Consider the following 22559-nt stretch of genomic DNA (forward strand, 5'->3'; position numbering starts at 1 on the left):
GTTGGTTGTCTAAAATCCAAAAGAAATTCTGTCATGAGTTTAAAACCCACTTTGTTCCCCCAAGAAGCGGAACGTCCTATCTTTGATAAGTTTTTAGAAACATTCCCTTGCCTCCATCAAGTTTTATTGGTACTAGCCCATCTGCAATCAGATCCATCTTCTCCCTTCATTGTGATGCTATTTTGATCCCAATAACTTGCTCCGAGAGAGCAAGGCTGTTCAAGGGTAATTGGGGATCTCCAATTAGAGGTTCATCTATGGTACATAAGTCTGAGAACCTACTTTATCAGTTCTTCACCAATACCAATGGTTGTTTGTCACGGTGGAAACCAAGTTCTTGCAGAAGCATTAGTACACCGGATTTTATGTGAGATAAATTTTGCGATCCATTTTAAGACACATGAGATATTTGCTTAATATATTTTTGAACAGAGACCTTCATAGCAGTGGTTTATGGAGTTAGTATGAATGATCAAAGTAGAATGTCCGACAACGACTTGTATTTCAAATCTGTTTGGATCTGAAATTGTTCGGATCAATTTTCACCTTTTGCTCTCTATCATCCCAAATTCGTGTGAGTGCCATCAAGATGGATGACAAACATTCTCATTTCTTTCACCTCCATCTTCTTGTTCTTCAAATTTAGCTTTTGGTGTCAAACATTTTGTACTGATCAACATTGTGTTAATGTATTATTAAATCATGATCAATTAATAAAATGTGATGATCTATTTAGTTTTATTATCAATTTTAAATAATGTGATTTTTATTGTAAAAAAAATAATGTGATTTTAATAATTTGATTTCAGTATGAACAAAACGGAGTAAACAATCTTAAAACTGTCAAACAATTATATAATCTATTATAAAATGTCAAACAATTATATAATATGAGGAAATGAAAAATTTAGAGATCGTTTAGCTCATGTTTGCTTGTGTGGTGTGCATTTTCTCCAAAGCTACAACGTGTAATTTTTTCATTTTCAAGTTAAATATGCCTTGAAAAGCGAGAAATTTTAGTCTATACTCTACTCCAATTAAGAAAAGAAGTTAGTAGGGTTGGACCTAAAAAAATATATAAAAAAATAAAAAAAAATTAGTAGGGTTGAAAAAGAAAATTTCCAATAAATTTTCCGCCATTTTTTAATTCAACAATATTCTTTGATCTACACAGTGAGAGAGTCTTCACTTTCCTTTCTTCACTATTCTGATTTCATCCCGCGCCCAAAAAATGGGTGCAGAATCACACCATCCCCAAACCTTAATCCACAAAATCTACGCTCCATTCTCCAACGAATTCCCCTTCGCAACTCCTCTTCCTTCTCTCAAAACTAACGAACTTGAACTCGTTCGAGGCGTTTTACGAATGCTACAAGGGTTTTCCTCTTCCTTACTCTCATGGAATCACAACGAAAACCGTTTTCGTATCAATAACGGAGTTTACGTCACGCATTTATCCCTTAAAAGTCTTCATTCGCTTCTTAATCAATTTCTTCACGCTGCCACGTGTCTTCAAATCGTTGAGATTACTGTTAAGAAAGTTGAAACTACGGTGCCGAGACCTAATCCTACTTTGAATGCGTTTGTTGCTTCTGCTTCTTCGTGGCTTAAGGTTTGATTTCTCTGCGATTCGGTTTCGGATTAGCCTTTATTGATTATTGAATTTTTGTGTTTTTTATTGATTGAATTGATTTGAATTGTGGTGATGCAGCGGTTGAGGAATGTTGCGTTGAAGGAGGAAGTGTCTATGAATAATGCAGATGGTGTTTTCACTCCAACATTGTTAGGATTCAAAAATTCTTTATCAAGGTTTGTTTTTATAATTTTAGATGCTAGCATAATTAATATTTTTGTTGTGTGTGCGGGATAGAGTGTTGGGCGGTAAAGAACCAGCAGGAACATAAGTTAAGCGTAGTAGAGATGACAATGTTGTGTTGGATTATTTTTCCAAATGACAAAACTTAGGTCTTTTCATATGTGCTTTTTGTGTTCTTCATTTAAAATGCATTTTTTGTGGTTATGATAAACTTTTGAGAAAAAATTGAATTTAAGGAAATTACAGGTAGATATGAATATTTTAAGCGAAGAACAGCATGAAGTTTACCTAAGAAAATGCACATAAGTTTTGCAATTTTCTAAATCACACTTGTCTCCAAATTTAATTTATTTCAACGATTACGTGACAGTATCTGACGATCATTTGTTGACTTAGTCTTTGCTCTGGTGCTGAGTTCCTATTGCGAATAGTTCATGAGGCCATCCCTGATGTATATTTTGAGTTTGGGGCATCTGTACCTGCAGCAGACTTGGCTGTTCATGTTCTTGACTATCTTCATAAGAAGCTTGAAGAAATGTGTCTTGTACAAGGTGGCGAGGTCGTGAATCTTTTTCGTGCAGCACATTAAGCATTTTTTATACATTTTTATTGGTTTATCATGTCAAGTTTGTAAAACCTTTATTGGTAACAGGAGGAAGCTTATCTCATGGTACTTTACATGTATGTGGAAAGCTTGTTGCCATATATTGAGGGTCTTGATTCTTGGCTTTTTGACGGAATACTTGATGATCCTTCTAATGAGGTAAGATGATCCTTCTGATGAGGTAATCATTATTGAATCTCTTGATTGCTAGGGGATGAAGAAGTTATTTCTCAAAGTTGTGTTAAAGAGTGTGATAGAAATCGCCATGTTATATTGTTAAACTAAGAAATAACTTCATGTTTTCATTTGGTGCAAAAGTTGCTTAAAAGTGTCTTGCATTCTTCTAGTGATTATGTTGGATTTGTGTAGCTTGAAACTCACTTAAGGGAATCATTTGCATGGAATTTTTTTAATGTACATAGCCTAAAATAACTTTTAGGTCATATTGATACTGCAATATCTTTTGTTTGCGGTTTTTTGTTACCCATACTGGTTAAGAACATATTGGGTCTTATTTAATCTTTTCCCAAAAATGCATTTTAGCCAACAGCTTTCTGTAGCGTATTCAATATAAATTTTTCTAAACATAAAATAAGCTAATCTAGATACACAATAAAATGTTGTATTCATCATGTCATCTATCTTTTCAGATGTTCTTTTTCGCTAATAAAGAAGTCTCAGTTACTGAGGCTGAGTTCTGGGAGAAGAGTTGTCTAATAAGAAAGCTACAGCATCGTAAGTTAGATACCGAGTCGTCGTCCACAATTTATGTCGGTGATTCCATGCCAGCATCAAATGAGAAGAAGGAAATGGGCATGAGGGATTCCATCTCTTTGTCTAGTACAATTAAAGGAAAAGACCAGAGCGTTAGAGACTGTCCAGCTTGTCCTTTGTTTATAAAGGATTTAGCTAAGTCAATTATTTCTGCTGGAAAATCTTTGCAGCTGATGCGCCATGCCCCAAGTTCCTTAGCAGCATGTAGCAAAGGAAGTAATGTTAAGTTTGGAAGTACCAAATCTTTAAACTATGGTCTGTCTCCTTCTCATAGAGTGGTTGGGCTAACACTGTCAGAAATTTTTTCTGTATCACTAGCTGGACTTATTGGTCATGGTGACCATGTTTGTAAATACTTCTGCCAAGATGATTGGCATGAATCTGTGTCTGTTTCTTCCTTTGTATCTTATTTAAATTTAAATGCGGAAAAAAAAGACAATCAAAACTTAACCGCTCCACCTTACTCAGAGAAGATTTGGTACAAGTTCTTGATTGATACATTATCTCAAAAAAAATCAGCTGACTTGAAGCCAAAATATGAAGACATTAATGGCAATGGTGATTCAAGAGGGGATAAAGTTGTTAAAGACGAATTGCTTCTCTTGAGATCATGCTTACAAAATCCCGTTATTACCGTTTGTCGAAAAACAATCGGAAACAACAGGGATTCCTTGAAAACATTGAATTTATCTCGAAAATTCTGCTTGCCTTCTTTAAATGACGAGGGTTTAAGAAAGGCTATATTTGGTGGAGAAAGTACATCATTTTCAGATAGTGAAGGAACAAACTATACTTTTGGTTTTCAGTATGATGAATCCAAATTCATTCACTCACAGGATAAGAGAAATCTGTTAGAAACACTGTTTCCTTTTCCCACCATTTTGCCTGCAGTTCAGGTATTTCTACTTAGTAGCATGAGTAGCATTTGATGAAGGATCCAGTACTTTAGTGTGATAAACAAATATTTAATTTGAAACAGGATGATCTTCCTGTATCAGAGTTCTTGCCTTTCCAGAGAAACAGCACTCTTCCTTCAAAAGTTCTTCACTGGATGCAAAATGTTGACCTAAGAACGACTCCACTACCTCTGGTTATTATGCAGTACTGTCTAACTGCCTACATTCAGAAACAGGTGAATAAAGATAAACCATATGACAATTCCAGGATTTACACTATGATAATATATATTTGCTTTATTTCGAATAGAACAGGTAGATTATATTGGAGTGAATATGTTGTTAAAGTTGATGAATGAATGGAGGTTGATGGACGAGCTTGCAGTGCTGCGAGCAATATACTTGTTAGGTTCAGGTATTAACTTATTATTCTTTATTTTGTGTTCTATACAGGATGCAGTTGATAAACTTTGAGCTACAGGTCACACAACAACATAGAAAAACACAAGTCACATAACTTTTGCCCTATATATTGTTTGGTGGACATTGAGCATCACAACTCACTTAGCAAACAATATAATTGGAAATTTACTGTAATACCCTTTGTAATGTATTATGATATATAAAAAATATATTGCAATGTATAACATTTATTAGAAATTTACTCAGTTTCTCTTCACACACACACACACACACACACAAATATATATATATATATATATATATATATATATATATATATATATATATATATATATATATATATATATGGGTTATGATAGAAGACACCTTTTATGAAGGTGTCTTTTATCAAGTTACTCTATGAGCATTTGCGAAAAGACACCAACTTACTTTTAGGAAGGTGTCTTTTATCGAAGTTATAACTAAAAAGTGAAAATCACACCTTAAGGTGTGACTTGATAAAAGACACCACCAAAGGGTGGCTTGTAACATAACCCTCTATCATAACCCATATATATATATATATATATATATATATATATATATATATATATATATATATATATATATATATATATATATATATATATGGTCTCTCCAACGCATAAATGGTTGGGAGTTCACATTTTCATCATCTTTGGTAAAATCAAGTCCACCGCGTAGACATTCATAAACTGCTCTACCGTAATTTTTAGCGGATAAACCCAATTTAGGTTTAATAGTACATCCCAATAGGGGACGTCCATATTTGTTCAATTTATCTCTATATATATATATATATATATATATATATATATATATATATATATATATATATATAATATGAAAGAGAGAGAGAGAGAGAGAGAGAGAGCATAGTGTTACGTAGGAAATAAAATGGGTATTTTTGTAAGTTACGTTTTGTTTTTGGGACAAAAGGTTGTGCTTTGGTTTTTAATGCAAGAAGATTTTGGATTTTTGTGTTGTGCCTCGATTGTTATTTGGTTCTTATGTATGATCATTTTTTAAATCAAATATGTAACAAATTACTTTTGTGTTGTTGAGTCTCGTACTTTCTTGCAAATCAAAAGAATTCATAGTATATTGTGTCATAATTTTTTAATAACATTATGTTGGGTGAGAGTCATGTCATATTCGTATCTTTGGCTGTTTTTTTTACTTTCTTGCAAATCAAATGGGCACATAGTATATATTGTGCTTCAAAATATTTTGTAAGTTTAGGTTGGGTAGGGGTCATATTGGTATACTATCAACGTTTTCTGTATTGATATTTTGTCTTGTGCAGGCGATTTGCTACAACACTTTTCAACCGTCATTTTCGATAAGTTGGATAAGGGTGAAACATGGGATGATGATTTTGAATTAAACACAATATTACAGGTAGAGTTTCTTGATTTTGTTTAATTGTGTACTTTAGTGTACTTTTTGGTTGCTGTTAGAATTTGAGTCAGGGCTATTTTAAACCCAAAAGCTAGCTCAAGAGATGGGGATTATTTAAGTCCTATTAATACTTTTTTTGCCATACCTCTTGTTAAAATGAGATCTCAAAAATTATTTATTTGCATAAGTTGTTTTGCATATGCTCAAAAATTAGCCAATCCAAATATGCCCATATAAGTTTTAGTGCTTAGTATTTTATATAATAAAATAATGATTTGAGTCTAATATTAGAATAAATAAGGTTTAGTGCTAATTAATTTATATAAAAAAGCAAAAATCACAATTCCGAGTTTTTGTTTTTTTTCTCTTTCCTCCTTTAAAATCCTATAATGTAAACATGTTCATTGTCTAATTATACATTTTACGTCATTTACTCTGTCATGATTCTGAGTGATCATATTTGGCTGTGTTGCTCCATTGAAGATGTTTATGGTTCTTATACTATAAATTTCCTTTTGCAGTCTTAATCTTTCTGTTATAATAACTGCATACATGTTTCTATCTACTGGAACCATTTCAAATTCTGCCTTGCGTTCTGTTTTATATTGGGTGCATATGAAAAGTGAAAGAACCTGTCTGGGAGAGGTGCCTATATTTAGTGTCCAAACAATGCCACAAATAGGATTATCCCTAGGGGAGGGAACATGTTACATATGAGAAACCAACTAAAAAGTGAAACAAAACGGGACATAAAACAAAATAGTGATGCATTTTGATTTTACTGAAAATGTTAGAACCAAACAAACAAAACAGAACAAGCTGTCCTGTTGCATTCTACCCATGTCCCTTTGCCTAACCAAAGTCAAGGTTGAGTGATTGGCACCGGTCACAGATGACATGTCCCACTTAAGTTGTTTTTATTTTCGCTAGTCCTGTTGATTGACTGTCGTCAAGGTTGAGTCAACGACATTGGTTCAGAAAACTGTGACTTGTTCTAAACAAGTTGGTTGTTCCAAGTGAATGACAACCTCTAGTGCAATATCGTTGCAGTTTCTTTTGGGTTCAATTTGTGAAAGTTTATTTTGATTCTGATACTTGTTGATTTGATCTTCTCTTTGAAAGGGTATATTTGTAACAAGCTTAAAGCTTAGTAAGCTTAAGCTTGAGGGGGAGTGTTGAGATATTATTAGATTTAAATTATATTTTGTTGAAAAAATATCTCTATAATCAAGGGTTTTAGTTATAGATTTGATTGTGATCACTTGGTTATAAATATTGAGTATCAAGCTACTATTCAGTCAATATCAATAGTATTCAAGGTTCTTATTATTATCTCTCATTCTTTTATCTAAATTCTCACAACTTCAACAGAGATATTAATTGTGGTGGCTACCTCCTATAATGGTTTGGCAAAGTGGTACTGAATAAATGATTGTGATCATGTGGTATGACTTCTGTGTTGCAGTAACTAAAAAAGAAATTAGCAATATTATAATGATGGACCCTGTTGTGTGTACGATTTTATTTCATAAATGTAGGGATCCTTCTGCGCCTTTGTGTTCTAAAGCTATTTTCTATTCATAATCTATCTATGCATATTAATTACAGGAATCAATCAGGAATTCTGCTGATTGTATGCTGTTAAGTGCTCCAGATTCTTTGGTAGTTTCAATAACCAAAAATATTGTTGAGAGTGATGGGGAAGCTAGCACGTCTGGTTCTGTTTTGGGTACTCATAAAAGTCGTGTCAATAACTTGGGGATGAACGGTCTTGATATGCTAAAATTCACATATAAGGTCATTCTTCAGTCAATTTATCTTCCTTTCTATCTAACTCTTTTTTATTAAGAATAATGGTTTCCATAGATAAATTTTGTGCAAGGATTATTAAAAATTTGGAACTGGCAGGTACCTTGGCCTCTTGAACTCATTGCAAACACAGAGGCAATTAAGAAGTACAACCAGGTATCTGACTTAACTTTACAATCCTCTCTCTTTTTCTTAGCCTTTTAGTTCCCTTCATCTATCAGATGCTGATGTTTCTTCCTGCTCTCTGGTTTGTTCTTTTTGCATATGTTTATCTGCTTTTTTATATGTAATCTCGTGTATATTAGGTGATGCGGTTTTTGTTGAAGGTCAAGCGTGCAAAATTTGTATTAGATAAAGTGCGGAGATGGATGTGGAAGGTGCAAAATTTGTATAATACTCGCCATTTCTCTTCAGTGGAACATGTGCTCCGTCTGCTAAAGTTTTCAAGAATAATGTTGACATCTAGTTTTACATTTTACTTAATTCTTGATACTTACTCTAACGATTGAAACTGCAATCATCCTTTGCAGGGTAGGGGATCTACAACAAATAACAGAAAACATCATTGGTTAGTGGAGCAGAAACTCCTTCATTTTGTGGATGCTTTTCACCAATATGTGATGGACCGGGTATGAACATACACCACTTTTTAAAACCAGTCTTAGTTAGTTTAAAACTGGTTCAGGACCGGTTTGTATATATGAATTGGTTTACCATTACGATTTACTCTCTCCCTCTCTCTCCCTCTCCCTCTCCCTCATTCTCACACACACACTCACTCTAATACACCAGAAATAGAACTTTGTTTTGTTAATTTTTCCTGGCGCGGCAGCTGGAAGTTGAAGAAGTTAAAGGCATCTATCATGAACATATTGAAACTTTTGATGGCCAAGTCAATTTGTTAAGCTAGCTGTAATTAGAAGAATGGCCGAAAATAGTCCTGATACGGTAAATTAAATACAAAGTGCTTAAATTCGGATGGCTAAGTCAATTTTCTCTTTTGATGGCTACATGGTCAAGAATATTCGGATCAGATACAAAGTGCTTAAATCAAAGTTTGTCTAAGAAGCCTTTTATTTTGGGGGCACAAAAGCAAACTAAGAACAACAAAGTAATAAGCACAGAGAATAGCACTTAACTTTCTAGGAAATTAAGCAGTGACATTTCAGAGAGAGAGAGAGAGAGAGAGAGAGAGAGTACTTCCCCCACAAATAAACACTTAACACCCCCCATCTTAGAATTTATGGTTGGACCGAACACAACCCCAAAAAAGCGGCTTGTGAGGTGAGGACTGCCCCCCACTTATAAACACTTGTTCATGCCATCTCTCATCCAATGTGGGACTCTTTAACAACACTAGTTTGGTTCAGCACAATTTATGGACCATGAACACCCCCTACATGATAGCAGGGACGGACGCACTTGTTGCTATATGCGGGCCTTGGCCCTCACTTAGTTAAGTTTTTTTTTTTTTGTAAATACTACATGTGTGGGTAGTGTTTCTGTGGTAATGGTTTTAAAATACCGCCTAATACACAAGAAAGGCCTGTAATATAACACAATTGTATCTTTTTTGGTCAACATAAAACATTTATATCCAATTATTAATTTGACATAAGGCAATTGGGCTTAAGAAAGAATATTGAGGAGTGCCACGCATGAAATAGAAATTCATGAGACTTAATTTAGAACAGTATTATTAGCCTTTGAATTTTAAAAAACAAAAGGTAGAGATTTGGTGTTAAACTTTAATTTGACATTTGGTGTCAACTTTAATTAGTTTGTTTGTGTTTTATTGCATCTATATTATCTAGATTTGAAAAGAATTTTAACAAGAGAAGTTTAATTAAAATAGACAGATTGTTTTCAAATTCTCTATACTTAGTTTGGAGTTTGAATTAAAATTAAAATTTGAAAAAAAAAATGAGTTGTTAAAGGTAAATTTATCAAGTAAAAGATCCGACCAAAAAATAGATAAGTGCTAATTAACTATGGAGTTGCTTTTATATAATGGTGTGTATGTATGTATGTATGTATGTATGTATGTGTGGCCTACACTGCTTAAAATTCCTGGGTCCGTCCTTACTTGATAGTAAGGGCTGCTATTACTAAGTCTTACCTTTTTGGTAGATTTTGGAGGCAGAAGGGGAGAATATAACATTGGCCGACCAATAGAAATGCTAGTTGTCAATGGAATCTCCACATTAGTCATACACTTGTACTCATGGTTCTGCATTTTGGCAACGGAACCTGAGTGTGTTTTCTGTCGCTACAATTTGTATGCAGGTATACCACAGTGCATGGCGTGAACTATGTGAAAGTATGACAGTGGCCAAATCTCTGGATGAGGTCATTGATGCCCATGAGGCTTACATGTTGTCAATTCAGCGGCAGTGCTTTGTGGTTCCTGATAAACTGGTAATTCACTGTGTCTCAGAAGTTGGGTATTTGCGTTCTCCTTGTATTCTGTTTTGACTGATGTAGTTATGATGGAGCAAAGCTTGAGTAGTTTCAAACTTCTTTGTTGTATTCAGGGGGCTTTGATTGCCAGCCGCGTTAATATCATCCTTGGTTTAGCTTTAGACTTCTATACCATACAACAAACATTAAAAAGCGGCGGAGCTGTTTCTGCAATCAAGGCAAGGTGTGAGATGGAAGTCGACCGAATTGAGAAACAGTTTGATGATTGCATTGCTTTCTTACTTAGGGTATGCTTCTTCAGAATTTATTCTAAATTTCTAACTACACTGCTACTCGGTGACACTAGCTCTACTTTATGATCTGGATGAAAATAATGGATTTTCTTATTAAGATTCTCTGAAATTAAAGGGAAAATTATGAATGGCCAATAGAAGCCCCTGCTTGAAGAGTTGCTAACACAATAATTAGAGGTAGAGAAAGAATAAGATAAACTCTTAAGTGAAACCATTGAAAATATCTTTTATCTGAATTGTTTATTTGAATAATTAGATTTTACAGTTCAGGGGAAGTTTAGATCTGAATTGTCTGCTTTAAAATAGTTATTTGTATATTTATATGTGAGATATGTGAGTACTTGGTAATGTAATTCTTATCCTGGCGTTTCAGGTCTTATCTTTCAAACTAAATGTAGGGCATTTCCCTCATTTGGCTGATTTGGTCACCAGAATTAACTACAACTATTTTTACATGTCTGCTAATGGGAATTTAATGACCACATCTGGCCCGGGAAGTGTTGCTTCAAGATTGGGGAAAGCCTCTGGGTAAAATTGTTTGATCTAAGGTGAATTGTCTCGAGAGTATCTCAATAGCAGAATAGTTTTGTGCTTGCTTTTATATTCTGCAATATCCTGAGAGAATGTCTTATTCACTTCGTCTTTGAGCTCAATGAGGGTCAAAAAAGTTTGAAGGTTGTTTGTTGCCTATGTGCCCGTAATTGCAGGCCACTTCTGTTGCAGGATGCATGAGTACACAACGTAAGTCATAGAGTATTGTCTGTTTGTTTTTTTTTTAATGTACAACTATGTAGGATAAGTAATCTACAAATCTTAATCCTTGTAAACGATTGTGAAAGCCTGTGCTAGTTTTTACCCTTCCTTTTTTACTTCTGCACAGTGTTATCTATATGTGATTGGGCTTAATAGTTTTTAATGAAAAATCTTAGTATGACTCTGTGCAATTAAACTCTTGATCTTCCTATCCTCTGAAACTCCTTCATCTCAACTACCAATTTAGTGAACCCTTAAACAAAACAATGAGTGTAACAAAGTTTAGTCTAGCTAGTTTATTTTCACCCTTATCTCATGTCCTTGAGCAGTAACAGTGTAATTTTTAAAATTTATAGCTAATCATGTAAGTTGATTCCTGTTTTATCAGCCATTTAACTTGTTAAGATATATCATGTGATATGCCTTAGACATGCTAATAAGATATTTGAAACTTTCAATAAGTTCAGACTAAGAACTAAAATAAGTCTCCAAAAATTAAAATGTCAAACTCGATTCTTCAGGTTTCAGAGCAAGTAGAATATTTATCTAAGCAAAACTGCATTGGTCTGGTATACTCCAGACTGCAGTCCACTCCTAACAATGTGGGAAAATACTCTGGTGACTTATGAGATATAGTGTATTAATTGATAGATAGATGAATGGTTAAAATAAATATATTTTGATGAGAAATACTAATTGGTTTGGTTAGGAGAGAGATATAGTCAAGGTCACCAGTCTAAAAGTAACCCAATGAAACCAAACAATGTGAACTACATAATAAATATTGTTAAAAAAATGATAATTTTACCTTATACATAATATCTATGCTTACAGTTACAGAGCAGAGGTGAATGTGCTCGCGTGATCAGCTACTGCTGGTACTGTCCTTGTAAATCTGATCATTTTATCTTTTCTCCCTTAAAAGCATGTTTTGATTTCTAGTTTCTAGTTTATGAAGCAACTATCAATGTCTATTATCTAGTGCTATTTCACACAGAGGTCCAAAATGTCTTTGTAAAAAGCTTGGTGCCAGAAGATGCGTTACAAACTGTTCAAGGATGACAACTGTCAATGTTTTTTATTCTTGTTGGGCATCATTGTTGGTTTCATCTAAAACAAGTGGTCCAGTGTAGCATTCAAAAGGGCATCCCAAAAATGAAAACTTCCGATATAAATCTCTATAATTACAAACGAAATTCTGGCCTTGAATGAGACAACAATTCAGTGGTGACTCACAGTGCAAATGTTTATCACGAATATGGACACAAGATCAGATGAAAGAGTACATCAATTTGTATGACAATGGTGGAATGACTTTTGGCCATTATAACCCTCAAAGGACTCGCGATGCTCTAGATGATACTCCCTCCGTCCCGGATTAACTGAACCATTTATTAAAAAAAAGTGTCCCAAAATAACTGAGTCATTTCAATTTTCAATACTACTTTCATCATTCCCAATTCAATATATTCCACTTTTTCCTCTTTATAACTCTAATTAATACTACTTTCATCATTCTCAATTCAATATATTCCACTTTCCCCTTTATTTATACATTTTTCTTAGGCTTAAATACAATTTTAGTCCCGTAAGCGTAGCTCAGTTGGTAGCTACCAGGGATAATGTTTGCAGGGGCTGGGGTTCGAACCCCGGATTCCCCACTTCTCCACACTTTAAAAGTGTGTGATCTAGCCACTAGGCTATTGAACCAAAAAAAAAAAAAAATGCAATTTTAGTCCCTCAATTTTCTTAATTGTGCAATTTTGGTCCCCCTAGTATTTTTTGAGCAATTTTAGTCCCCATATTTAACTTCCTTTTTGATTTTAGGGTTAATTATGTTTCTAGTCCCTATAAAATAGCGACCTTGTAAGTTTAGTCCTTACTTAATTTTAATAGCATTTTTAGTCCCTATAAAAAAAATTTACTTATAATTTTAGTCCCTGCTAAAACAAAGTTTGATTAATTATCCTTAAACTCTTAAATTTTTGAACGATTTTTTTGAGACAAGATTAGAACACTATTAAAGGTTCGTTTACTAAAATTTAGAATTTTCAGACATGAAATGAATTAAATATGAATTTTTTAAAACGACAAAAGTTAAAGATAAAAAGTAATAAAATCTGGATGTAGAAATCAAATTTAGCGATAATTTTTTGCGGAGGAACTTTTAGTAATGTTCTAAACATGTCTGAAAAAAATTGTTCAAAAATTTAAGAGTTTAAGCATAAATTAAACTAATTTGAATTGAGCAGTGACTAATACTCAGGGCAAAAAAACAAAATTAGGGACTAAAAATGCTATTAAAATTAAGTAAGGACTAAACTTACAAGGTCGCTATTTTATAGGGACTAGAAACATAATTAACCCTTGATTTTAAAGTCCCCCACTCATATGTGGTTGAATTTACTTGAAGTCTATGATGGTAACATAGACCTTTCACAGCCAATCATTTTTCCCTTTTCATCTCTTCCATTCCATCTCATCTCCTTCCCCCTCACCGGCATCGCCCTTTCCACATTCGACTCCAGTGAACCTCTCTATGTCTCCGACAACACCCCTCCGTATTCATCAACAACTGTCATCCCCATCACCACAACAACCTCTGGGCAAGTTTACCAGAGAACATATTATGCGCCACATTAAGCTCCTCCAAACTCACCGTGCCGACAAAAGCATCCGGTAACAGACCGACCAACTGATTAAAACCCACATCGAAAACCATGAGATTCTTCAACAACGGTAATCATGACTTAAACAAATTGTTCAAGAAATTGATTTCGTTTAGTTAGACATGTTTCCTATACTCGAAGGAATGCATCCTTGGAATTTGTTGTTTGCAAAAACGACAACTGAAACAGGTGAGTTACCAAGATTTTCTAGAAAATCAAATGCAAAACGGTTGTCGTTCATGAAAATAAGGTCTTTATCAAATAACTCTTTTGAAACCCTTCCTTCAAATAACTCTTTTGAAACCCTCCCAGAAGTTGTTTTACGCTTACCGCTTATCTGTTGGTGGAGTTTATGTGGAAAAGTGTGAGATCTGTTAGAAGACCGAGTTCATCCGGTAAATAACCGGCAATGTCGGCATGGTTGAGATCAATACCGGTGACTGTGCGTATACTTGGGTTTTCAAGTGCTTGATTGCAAGTAAGTCTATACTCTGGAGAAATTTTAATTGCTTTGAATTGGATAATACCTTTTTCTCATTATTAATCTATGATGTGTGAAAGAATTTGATTTTGAATCTAATTTCTAGGTTTGTGTTTGGGGGTAATGAGAAAGAATTTGAACCATGATGATTGATCAGAAAAGAATGAGGGAGACAGGATGGAACGGAAGAGATAAAAAGGGAAAAAAGTGATTAGGTGTGAAAGGTCTATGTTACCATCATAGACTTCAAGTAAATCCAACCACATATGAGTGGGGGACTTTAAAATCAAAAAGGAAGTTAAATATGGGGACTAAAATTGCTCAAAAAAAACTAGGGGGACCAAAATTGCACAATTAAGAAAATTGAGGGACTAAAATAGCATTTAAGCCTTCTTCTTAATAAGTGTGAAATGAGCCCAGGGCTCAATTAATTCAGGACGGAGGGAGTACTAATTATAATTGATTTGAAAATTATTTCACTATTACCAGCAAAACTAAAAAAACATGAAACATATTTATAGAAAAATAAATTTATTTAAGGGAATAGACCAGAACATAATCATATATATTCATAAAATCTTTCAAAAAAAATATATTCATAGAAAAATAGTTATTGGACATCATATACAATATTTGCATTTTTTATATTCAAATAATACAAGTGATAGTCATATAGCATTCCTCAAAACAAGAAAAGGTTGATGTTGATCTGAGGCATGGTAGCTTAGCACTTGTTGGGATTAAAGAAAAAGTGTTTCTACTTTCTACCGTAGAGTTAAGGATATTCCCTCATGGTTTCATACAGTAACAGACTCCTGAAAAAGTTGTTTGATGTTGTTGTTTTGAAAAGGGCTTCTCGAGAAAAGGGTATTCACTTTACTCTTCAAAGATTCCATTTTTCTGATATTTTTTTCGCCTTTCCTTTCGTCCTTTTATTGTCCCTCGGGGTTCCTCAAACTCTAATTACTATTTTAAACACTGCCAAAACCCTTTCAAGATTTTACGTCCTTTCCATTTTTAATACTAAAATCAAAATAATCAAAATTAGAAATTCCTCATGAATTAAAAATAAATAAATAAAAAATCAATGGATGTTGGATTTTGCTGTCAACGAAAGTCGAATAACAACCGATCTTGTAAGCGAAGTTGGATCGGTAGTTTCACGGATATTGATAGGCATAGGTCAACTAAAGTCGAATACCAACTGATCCTATACGTGAAGTTGGATCGGTAGTTTCACGAATATTGATAAGCATAGGTCGGGGTCTAAACCCTAAATTCTCAAAAAATAATTACATATATAATATGTGAGTATAACCACTAAGCTATTTATTTAACCCAACAAAAATCGAATGGCAACGAAAAAATAGTATGACAGTGATTATATTCTAGTGAAGTAAATATGTGAGAAATTAAAAATAAAATACAAAGGCTCTGTTTGGTAAAAATAGCGGATAGCTGATAAGCTAGCTGATAGCTTTTAGCTGATAAGCTAGCTGATAGCTGATAAGTTAATTAGAGTGTTTGGTAAAATTAGCAGTTGAACTAGCTGATAAATGTAAAATTACATAAAAGGACATTATTAATTCATCTAAAATTTATACCACTATAAATTAATATTTAAGATATTTGATAATTTAAATATTTTAAATTTAATAAATGTTTAAATATTATTAAATTATTGTTTTTCGGTAAAAAATTATTTTCAATTTATTTCGATTCAGTTTCCAGTTATTATACATTAATAAAAAAACTAAAGTTTACAAATTTATTTTAAGAATAAAATAAAAAATAATCAATTCATAAGATTAAAAAAATTTGTTAGAAAGAACGAAGGATGAAACAAAAAAAAACATACGTATACATACATACCCAGCAGTAGCACAATTGAAAATAAAAATTATATTGCACAATTAAAAGGACAACAACAATAGGAAAAAAAATTGTATGTGTCTTATACTGAACAATGGTTTCGCGGTAGAGATTCAGCAATCGTGTGTACATGCAGATGTAGCATCGTTTTTGTTTTGTTTTAAATTATAATAAATTAATTATTAAGGGTAAACATGGGTTTTAGTTAAAGTGGTAAGGGTAAAAATGGAATAAAACATGAGAAGCTAAAAGCTATAAGCTCAAACGCTACTTGAAGTAGCTTCTGAAAAATAGCTTATAAGCTCGTGAAATAAGCTATAAGCTCATGGTGAAAAGTGTTACCAAACAAGACGTTTTTTTATCAAACGAGCTTATAAGCTAAAAGCTAAAAGCTCTTTTATGGGCTTACCAAACAGAGAAGCAAAGCAGATATTTCTTTATATCTGCTATATAATATAAGTCATCCTTTACACTGTGTTTGGTAGGGTAGAAATAGAGAAGAGAGAGTTAAGGAAGAGAGAAATTGAAGAGAGATATTGAAGTTACCCTGTTTGGTAGTGAAGAGAAATAGAGAAGAGAGATTAAAAACATATGGGTCCCACACAAAATTCTTTCTCCCCAAAACTGAGAAGAAATGGAAGAGAGCAGCAATATTTTTGTATGTTTCCCAATATACCCTTCTGCCAATTTATTTCATTTTGTTTATCTAGTGACATTATAGTTTTTTTTTTTACCGTCAGCTTTTTATTTAATCTGAAAATGATTATTTTTTTTCAAAAAAATCTGGAATTGAATTTTAAAAAAATAGAGTGTTAGTCTTTATCTTATACGTATTCATATTTTATAGAATTTTACATTACATATACCCATATTTTGTTATTTTGAAAATGTATGGTCCTTTTTTTTTGACAAAAGAAATGTACGCTCCTACTAATTTTAAAAAAAAAGTTTATATATTTCATTGTTTCTTTTATATTAAAAAGATATAAATTCTATTTAATTAAAATAAGTAGTAGAATTAATTAATTAAATGTATTTAAATAAAATACTAAAATAATTTGGTTGAGAATGTTAATCAACATAGGGACATTATAGTACTTTTAAAAATAAGTAATACTTCTCTCTTCTCTATTTCTTCTCTCTTTCTCTTATACCAAACAACCCCTCAAATCTACTCTATTTCTCACATACTTCTCTCTTCTTATACTCTCTCTCACCTGTTTCTCTCTTCACAACTTCTCTTCCAAACCAAACACACCCTTACGGAGTGAATTTCAGAATGAGAATGTCTCATAACAACATCTCATCAAGCATCCAAATAATAACATACATTCTTTTACACTCTCCTACAATCTTCATTACAAGTAATTAAAGTGGTGCCCTCAAACATTTCCACAGCAGTAATTTCTGTTTCTCCTTATTTCTAACTCCGCATTGCATTTTTCTCCAACTACTTCATTACATTCAATCTAACCTACCAATCCAAACAACCAAGTACTAAGAACTTGTTCTAGTTTCTGTAAAAGGAAACACAATGTCGTCGTCGTCATCATCATCAATGCCGGTGTATCAACAGCAACAATCTCCTCCATTTACAGTGACACAACCATCCTACCATGGTGCATCACAACATGACTCCATTGGTCCTCTCATTGGAGTTCTCATAGTGATAATTGTGTTGGGTATAATTGCAGTAATGATTGGAAGGCTATGCTCAGGAAGAAGAATCATGGGTCATGGCCAATATGATATAGAAAGCTGGGCAGAGAAAAAATGTTCTACTTGTATTGATGGCAGAATTAACCATTCAATACCTATGAGGGTAAATGAAACTACCACCACTTCACTTCCTGCAACACCTAACAATACTCAGCAAGAAACCAGACAAGAAGAACAATCTTCTCAGAACTCACCACCTAACACTTGATTTGGTTTCTTTGTGTTACTCGAAGAGTGGCTGATGTCTGATATGTGTCGGTGTCCAACGTTGATATGGCACTGATCCATATAGTTACATTCAATGAATTCATCTTCTCAAATTATTATCAGTGTGGACGGGTTTGTGTCAATGATTCTCAGCTAGTAACAAATTCATAGCTCATTTTAATATTTTTGCTACTATGTTATTTGTTTTCTTTTTATTTTCCTAGTCTAATTGAATCATCCTTATGAAGTTATCATCAAAGTCTAGTTTGGCCTACATTACTATTTTTTTTGCTGCACAAAACATTAGTACATATTACTATTTCTCTTGGTAATTATTCTGATACAACTTTTTAGATTTGATTGGTGAATGCCAAAACAGAAGAAACAAAATAACATGAGAGGTAATTAATAATTAAAATAAATAGAATAAGGTATCTTGGAAGTTGGAAATTGGAAGTGTGCAAATACACTGTTTAACCAAAAAAGATGCGTGCTAAAAGGAGAGAGGACCCCGCACCTTGTCAATTGTCTTGTGTTCTGTCTTGCAAAATCTGTTCTACTATCCAATCACCATTATGAAGTACTTTTTGCCACTGGTGTTGTAACTCATTGACTGGTTAGTTAATTGCTGCTATGTGGTAAAAATTAGTTACACTAATTATTTATGCTACTTAGTTTGTTAGTTACACTTAGTTAGCAGTTCTAATTAATCATTTTTTTTTTGAAGGGAGTTCTAATTAATCATATAAGTCTCATTGTATCCCTTATAACCAAAGTTCTCATTATTAATACTATTTGTATAATGTTACTTTTCTATAATTTTCTCTTGTCTATAACTTCCATCAGCCTTATACTTAATTTTGTAAATACATTTACAACAAATGAGTTTCTTACTTTCTAGAAGTTTAATAAGGATCCAAAGTTTTGTTTTTATGAATATCTTCAACCTCAGAGTTCATAACTTGAATCCAATTAGGATACTTAACTGTCTGTTTGTTAGTTGCAGGCTCACTAGCAGTAGAAAAAGGATAGTTGGTCAAATATAAGTTCTGTTTCAAACAGAATTACATTAGAAATCTTGTAAGTATGCCAAAACATGAGAGAGACCTTTTAATTAGACATTGTTAAAAATTGTTACTGTTGCAATCATCATTAGAAATAGCAGGATAAAAAGAAAAGTAATCATACTGTCAGCATTTCATACAACATACAGGAGTATCAACTAAAAATAATCAGAATTTGGGAAAATACTTAGGTAACATTGAGATTTGTGACATTAGTGTATTTTGACGAGAGAAAGTGTTTTATGAGTGATTAAAATAAATGTGATTTAAACAGAATGTATGGAAAAGCAGCATATATATGTGAGAAACTAACTAGTGTAATTTTAAATTGGGAGTGTAACTTTTGCATCTAATGCTATGTAGTAGGAACACTTGGAATTAAAGGTATACATACAAAGGCAACATCAAAACATGTAGTTCTACCCTTCAAAACATGTAGTTTCATTTCTTTATTTCTCGAATTAATTGAATTTTAGGAATTTAGGTGAATTCTTAGCAAAAGGAATTAGTTCAAGCCTAATTTAATTCTAAAAATTTAGCTGTTTTTGCATACTTTTTTTTTTTTTTTAAGTCATACTACAACCAAAATGATCCAATTTGATATCATCTTTGAACTTGAGTTAGAAGCATCTACACATGACACACCGGACACCGATACATCAACACTGATAATTGAATGTAGTTAATGTGTTGTGTCGATGTCGGATACAACACACACCTACAACCTACCTTGTTAGCATAAGGAGGTCCATTAGATTCTAGAAGTGGAAAGAGGAGCGAGCAGCATAGCATGTTTTGTTTCTTTTCTGAAACAGTAGGTGTAGAAGAGAATCATTATCACGCATGGAAGAGGAGAAAAAACTTTGCCAATGAAAGAAAAGAATCTCGTTGGTAGGTCCAGTGTTTGGTAACTCCTATAGACTATAGTCGCAATCGAAAACAAACGTTGTTTGGACCACTCATCAAAGATAGACAAAGGAAGAATCAAATCATCAGTAAGCTGTAGGACAAGCATACATCACATATTTGAGTTGGGAGAAAATCTTTCATGGGCACAATCACAAATCAATTTTGTTAGACACATCTTCACATGAAGTGAAAAAAATTAATGAAACGTATTTACTCATGTCAATTGACTTTTATTCAATTTCATTCTCTTTTATTTTATTTTTATGGTCTTGTGTGTGTGCCTAAAAATATTTAAACTCGTGCCTAAGTAAGTATACCTCTTGATTTGGCTAGAAAGAAAGAGGAAAATTACATAACCATATTCCCAACATAGTCGCTCTTTAGGCACGTCAAATTTTCTCTCAGTCGAGTCGTAACTCCCGATCATTATGTTTGTGTGCAAAATCCAATGGATAGGAACTTCCAACATGTTTTCCTCATTTCAACAAGGTGAACAGTTTTGAGGTGCCTAAAGAGCATTTATAATAATTGATTGAATTTACGTCCAATTTAGTTAGGTACTTAGGTTGGAATTCTGCTATTCTCCCAATAGAAATCACTCGCGCCCAACTGAACTTCCTAAAATACCCCTGCATGAACTAACACATGTGTTATACCCTGCGTGAGTTAACTCATACAGGGGTAATTTGGCCCGCGTGAGTTAACTCACGCCAGTTACAAAGTTTGTTGAAACTCAACATCAAGCACCTGATCAAAAGAATAAGTGTGATATCGAAGTCACACTCGAGCCTAAAATAATAATAAATGTGATATGATTGGCAACACTTATACCTCAGGCATCCATGTTAAAAGTTGAATGATGAAGCAATAATAATATATCCATTTACTCTTTTGCACCAGAAGCTTATAATATTGCGGGACAAAAAGTTTACTTCTCAACTGCTACCACTAATCGAGTCTATGAAGATTCAAAAAGCTTGCATACTACAGACCATACTAGATATGTAACTTTGTAACTGGCGTGAGTTAACTCACGCGACGTAATTTAAGTCACGTATATGTAAAAGCTAAGTCACGTTTTTTTACACTTGCGGGAGTTAACTAATGCAGGAATATTTTGGGAAGTTCAGTTGGGCGCGAGTGAATTTTGCTGGGAGAAGAGCAGAATTCCTTAGGTTGCTCTCTCGTTTGGGTTTTCTAAATATTGGGCTAAGAGTCTTACATGGCCCATTGGACCCAAATGTAACAATTGCGACCTATAAAAAGAAGATTGCTCTTTACGCAACTCAATTGCTCACATGCACCTTAAAATGCTAAAAATATTCATACCGAGTCCTAATTTTGGTAGATAACTTCTGATCTCAACTATTTAGATCGGTTCTTTGTTTAACCGATTTAATAAAGTAGATCGATTCCATGTTTTTTTTTTTTTTTTTTGTATATATGCCTATAGCTATTTTAATGATAAATTCTACAGGGAGCAAATTATATTTTTACCAAGAAATAATAATTTATACAAATAAAATGAATTAATATGTTTTCAAATTAATAATATCAATGAAGGCTCTATCTACCAAAAAAATAATATCAATGAAGGCTCTTTAGATCGGTGACATTTGTAGCCTCTCTAAAAAGTCATACCTCACTATTTGAAACAATGAGATCCCAGAGGCTTAATTTATTAAATCGTTTAAACAAAGAATCGATCGAAAAGGTAGCGATTATGAGTGATATCCTGATCACAAGCGAACAAGAATTGGAGTCCAATGAGAGTATTTTTGGCATTTTAAAATTTTGATTCAATGATTATATTGACTCTTGACCCCTAAAAAATTAAGAAAAATTGTTCTTAGACAACAAAACTTTAATGGCAAATATGATTTTTTGTGTATATTATGCATAAGTTATAATCTCAAGTTATCATCCAGGTGGTAACAATTATGTGTTGAGTCAATCCAATCATGATTTTGTTCTGATTTCAATTGTGTGTTGCTAACACTACTATAAAAAGTAAGAGAAACAGGCATATAAATATATACAATATCACATGTAATGCAATGTTATGTTTACTTGTGGAGGATATCCAATTTAACTAAACAAATATTTTGATATTAAAAATAACACGAGACGTTAAATGATCAATGAGCAATACAAATCAACCGTAAGTTGTCAACGGTCACCAACCCATATGGCTAATTTTCCCGGGAAAAGAAACTTTGATTACGTTCACATTTTGTGCATCTTTGCCAAACTATCCACGAAAATTCTTCTAGATATGTGTCCCCTTAATTGATCTAAACCAAAAAATCCATTTATATAATGAGATTTGACTGAAGTTTCTAAAAAAAGTATGTTACAATCGTACACATAACTAAGTCGTAACAATATTTAAATTAAGATTCAACAATTGGAAGATATGGTTCAGGCCAT

At 33.1% G+C, this 22559-nt stretch overlaps 2 protein-coding genes and 1 pseudogene across 2 annotated transcripts; 2 read left to right on the forward strand and 1 right to left on the reverse strand.

Annotated features, from left to right (window-relative positions):
- Positions 1-1182: 1182 nt before the first annotated feature.
- Positions 1183-11404, forward strand: EMB1427 (Spc97 / Spc98 family of spindle pole body (SBP) component). The gene is made up of 15 exons (XM_085755996.1): positions 1183-1612; positions 1712-1809; positions 2213-2375; positions 2469-2579; positions 3071-4090; positions 4174-4326; positions 4406-4505; positions 5838-5932; positions 7541-7729; positions 7841-7897; positions 8047-8118; positions 8272-8370; positions 10028-10159; positions 10276-10449; positions 10829-11404. The coding sequence occupies exons 1-15, from the start codon at positions 1232-1234 to the stop codon at positions 10985-10987; spliced, it is 3003 nt and encodes a 1000-aa protein (XP_085612122.1). The 5' UTR covers positions 1183-1231; the 3' UTR covers positions 10988-11404.
- A 2159-nt stretch (positions 11405-13563) lies between these two features.
- LOC146942044 (leucine-rich repeat extensin-like protein 4) lies at positions 13564-14624 on the reverse strand (annotated as a pseudogene).
- Positions 14625-17361: 2737 nt separating this feature from the next.
- LOC146942045 (uncharacterized) lies at positions 17362-18415 on the forward strand. The gene has a single exon (XM_085755997.1). The coding sequence runs from the start codon at positions 17765-17767 to the stop codon at positions 18155-18157; it is 393 nt and encodes a 130-aa protein (XP_085612123.1). The 5' UTR covers positions 17362-17764; the 3' UTR covers positions 18158-18415.
- Positions 18416-22559: the final 4144 nt, after the last annotated feature.

Source organism: Medicago sativa, chromosome 3, assembly GCF_051527215.1.
Source record: "Medicago sativa cultivar Bolivia chromosome 3, Bolivia_mono, whole genome shotgun sequence".
In the NCBI taxonomy this organism is placed as follows: domain Eukaryota; kingdom Viridiplantae; phylum Streptophyta; class Magnoliopsida; order Fabales; family Fabaceae; genus Medicago; species Medicago sativa.

Excerpts from the sequence above, each read along its gene's own strand:
- LOC146942045 (XM_085755997.1), top strand. The coding sequence starts at position 17,765 with ATGTCGTCGTCGTCATCATCATCAATGCCGGTGTATCAACAGCAACAA.
- EMB1427 (XM_085755996.1), top strand. The coding sequence starts at position 1,232 with ATGGGTGCAGAATCACACCATCCCCAAACCTTAATCCACAAAATCTAC. Across the intron at positions 1,613-1,711 it reads CTGCTTCTTCGTGGCTTAAG|CGGTTGAGGAATGTTGCGTT; the intron begins GTTTGATTTCTC and ends GTGGTGATGCAG. Across the intron at positions 4,506-5,837 it reads AATATACTTGTTAGGTTCAG|GCGATTTGCTACAACACTTT; the intron begins GTATTAACTTAT and ends TGTCTTGTGCAG.